A 3,152-nucleotide genomic window follows, 5' to 3' on the forward strand; every position below is an offset into this window, starting at 1 on the left:
AAAGCAAAAACATACAAAATGGTATTAAGTGTCACATAAGACCTTCATAACTGAAAGTTGCTATTTTTATTTAAACTTTGTTTTCCTCATCAGGGCTGGGAAGACTCTTCAGCTTCTGTTTCTGATCAAGACCTTTTCGAAAACCGGAGGACTGTATTAGCCTACATGTACAATATTGAGATGGTTATTGTATGTGTGGTATAATAACACGACCCACTCGTATAAAATCTGAGTGAATTATGACTGGGATTGTAAATTCACCTTAAATTTCATTGGTAAAAGGCAGCTGTAGGGGTAAATTAGCAAAAGTGGATGTTAAATTTTAGAACCTATCTGCTAACTGTGTGCAGTGGATGAAACATGTCACAGTGTTGAGCACCAGTGACGTCCAGCCTCATAAAACACATTCATGCTGTTTCCATCTGGAAACACACTAAATGTGTCAGGACAAATGCTGCTGACTGTTATTTGTAAATTCTTTTGATAAATAACATAAGCCATCAACCGCAGGACTCCACTGACTGGTTCCATGTTATTCTTACATTTCTGTAGATCAGGTAATAAGACTAATAACCTGAAATGGATCATTAAGTGATTTATGTGGATGCAAATAAATTAAACTTGACTAACTGTGATCATTTTTCTCTTCTATAAAATAGCTATGAGTGATTCTTTCAAATGACTTGATATAGCAGCTGAAAGAAACTTCAATCCGTCCTTATATGAAATACTAAAGCAAGCAATGCTTTGCATCTGTGAAAGGTTTGGTATCTTCATCATACTGAAATTGAAATTGAAACTGAAAAAGTTGAATCAGTTTCTCCACTATCAGTCCCGCCATTATATAGAAGGGGAACTCCTATATAATTGCAGTAAACTATAGTAGTATATCGCAGTATACTATACAAGACTCATAAACTATACTACACACTGTTATAACGTACTATACTTATGTTTATTGAAAACCTTACTGTCAATAGGTTGTCCCTGGACGGATCAGACTAACCCTAACACACTACACAGGCCACTATAATATATCATACTCCACAACACTCTACTGGAAATTATACTATACTAATTTGCATCATTTTCACATCATACACCACAGACTACTACACTATATTATACTATATTATACTATACTAAACTATGCTGTACATAGTAGCCATGTAGTCTGTACATGTTTCCATACTAAAGCCTACTAAACTGTACTCGACACTGCACTACAGCACTCTACTATACTAAAGTACAGGTCACTGCACTACATCCTGCTCTACTATGCTCTATTATCTACTAAAATATCTTACTGTAAATGTACCACAATAAGTCAAAATGCTGTTCTTTCTGTTGTCCCTGCTGTCACGCTACACCTCAAACAACCAGACCACACTACAATACTGATTTTCAGAGCAAATGTTGTCCAGGCGGCAAAAGTGATTTCTCTGCACCTCTGAATACTAAAGTCTGCTCAACTATATTCTACACTACAGAATACAACACTACTACTATACTATACTACAGGCTGCTATACAACACTGTAGCCTACAGTGCTCTATCATGTATTGTCAATCAAAGCCGATCATAAGGCTTTCTCTATCGTACCTGGACAGATGTCCAACAGGTCAGGTTTAGGCCTACTACGCTACAGAACATTCAGAGCAAACAGCTCGGAGCCAAAAGCTAAGTTGTCTCTATATATCTTTGTATACTAAAGCCTACTAAACTGTGCTCTTCATTACACTATACACATAACACTCTACTGTTAGTGAGACAAACTCTTACACTATACCATAGAATACTTTTGTTAATTTTCAGTCCCAATATCAAAAAGCTAAATGGTCTCTCTTCATATTTCCATAGTAAAGCCAAATAAATTATACTCTGTGTACCACTATACATGTAACTTCTATGCTACAGTTCACCGTGCTAATTATACTACTATACTACAATACAGGCCTGCATCTATTTGTTGGAAAAAGTGACTGTACTTTATTTGCCAAAGTCAGCCCAAGGTCTATTTTTCATCTGTAGTCCTATACTATAGCCTACTACACCATGCTGTACTACAGGGCGGCAACTCCATACAATTCATTACTGAAGTAGTTTCCAGGGGGACATGGCCCAATAGCCAAAAGCTAAGTGGCCTCTAGAAACCTGTGTAACCTGGACCTTTTTGGGAGCCTACTTTGTGTATAATAGGCTGTTCAAAATTCCTTATAAGCCTAAATGTAGCAGTAACAGGACAGCAGGCCCAGTGAGTCTAAACGTCCATCTTCATCGTTTGTCATTGACAGCCGCAGGGGGTAGTCTTCACAGCCAAGCCAACAGATGTGGCAATAGGCCTCGCCAGAGCAGTGACATAATTTCTGGAAAGGCCAGTACGTTTTGGTTTCTAATAATAAAACACCTTCCAGTCCAACAACAACATAGAGGGACTCTACCTACCTAGCAGCAGCAGCCGATGCGTCTGTTTATACTCCCGTTTGAGCTCCTTCAGCGCCCTGTCAATATTCTTACTGACTTTCTTCGCCTCCTTCTCGGCCTCCTTCTCCTCCACCAGCAATTTGTCCCAGTTTTTCTGCTTTTGGGTGCTAGTCTTTTGCAGCAGCTGTAAGCGTCGGCCGCGGTCCTTCCCTGTCCCCTTACCGCTACCACCTCCGCCGCCACCACCGCCTCCTCCACCACCACCTCCACCGTTTTGTATGAGCACACCGTCTGTGCCGGTGTCTCCACGGCGGTGCTCCCCAGCCGGGAGCCTGGCAGGGTCCCCGGGGCGCACCGGGCCGCCACCACCGCCGCGTAGCGACGAAGTCTCCCCGCATCCCCCGGTGTCCTCCTGGCGAGCTCCCCCGGCGCGGGTCGGCACGGCGGCGTCCTGAGGCTGGTCCGAGTCCGAGGTAGCGTTGGAGATAGACCCGCTCAGGTCCCCGAAGAGCCGGGGACGCAAACTGTAGCACAGCCCCATGTTGAAACCAATATTTGTCTGTGAATGTGATTTTTCATAAATTAAAATATCAAAAAAATCGCAGTTGCGCCACCAGCCCTAACGAGCCATCGTTACATTGGAGCTCCAGCGGTGCGATTTAAGTCCGAATTTGAGCCGAAAATGTGAATGAATTATGCTCCGACATTTGCTATATGTCATTTTGCAT

General features: G+C 42.2%; 1 protein-coding gene across 2 annotated transcripts in view; it reads right to left on the bottom strand.

Moving 5' to 3' along the window:
* Positions 1-3,152, bottom strand: part of LOC111658409 (guanine nucleotide binding protein (G protein), alpha activating activity polypeptide, olfactory type) — a 50,252-nt gene that overhangs the window by 44,286 nt on the left and 2,814 nt on the right. The window contains exon 2 of one of the 2 annotated variants that reach the window (XM_087175281.1): positions 2,446-2,676. In XM_087175281.1, the coding sequence (XP_087031407.1) occupies positions 2,446-2,676 (231 nt within the window). Of the gene's footprint in view, positions 1-2,445; positions 3,146-3,152 lie in introns of those variants that run through there. The other variant, XM_023410927.2, reaches the window with a different exon arrangement.

This window comes from Seriola lalandi, unplaced genomic scaffold (assembly GCF_002814215.2).
Source record: "Seriola lalandi dorsalis isolate HSWRI2012SDOR001 ecotype SW California unplaced genomic scaffold, Sedor1 jcf7180002054441, whole genome shotgun sequence".
In the NCBI taxonomy this organism is placed as follows: domain Eukaryota; kingdom Metazoa; phylum Chordata; class Actinopteri; order Carangiformes; family Carangidae; genus Seriola; species Seriola lalandi.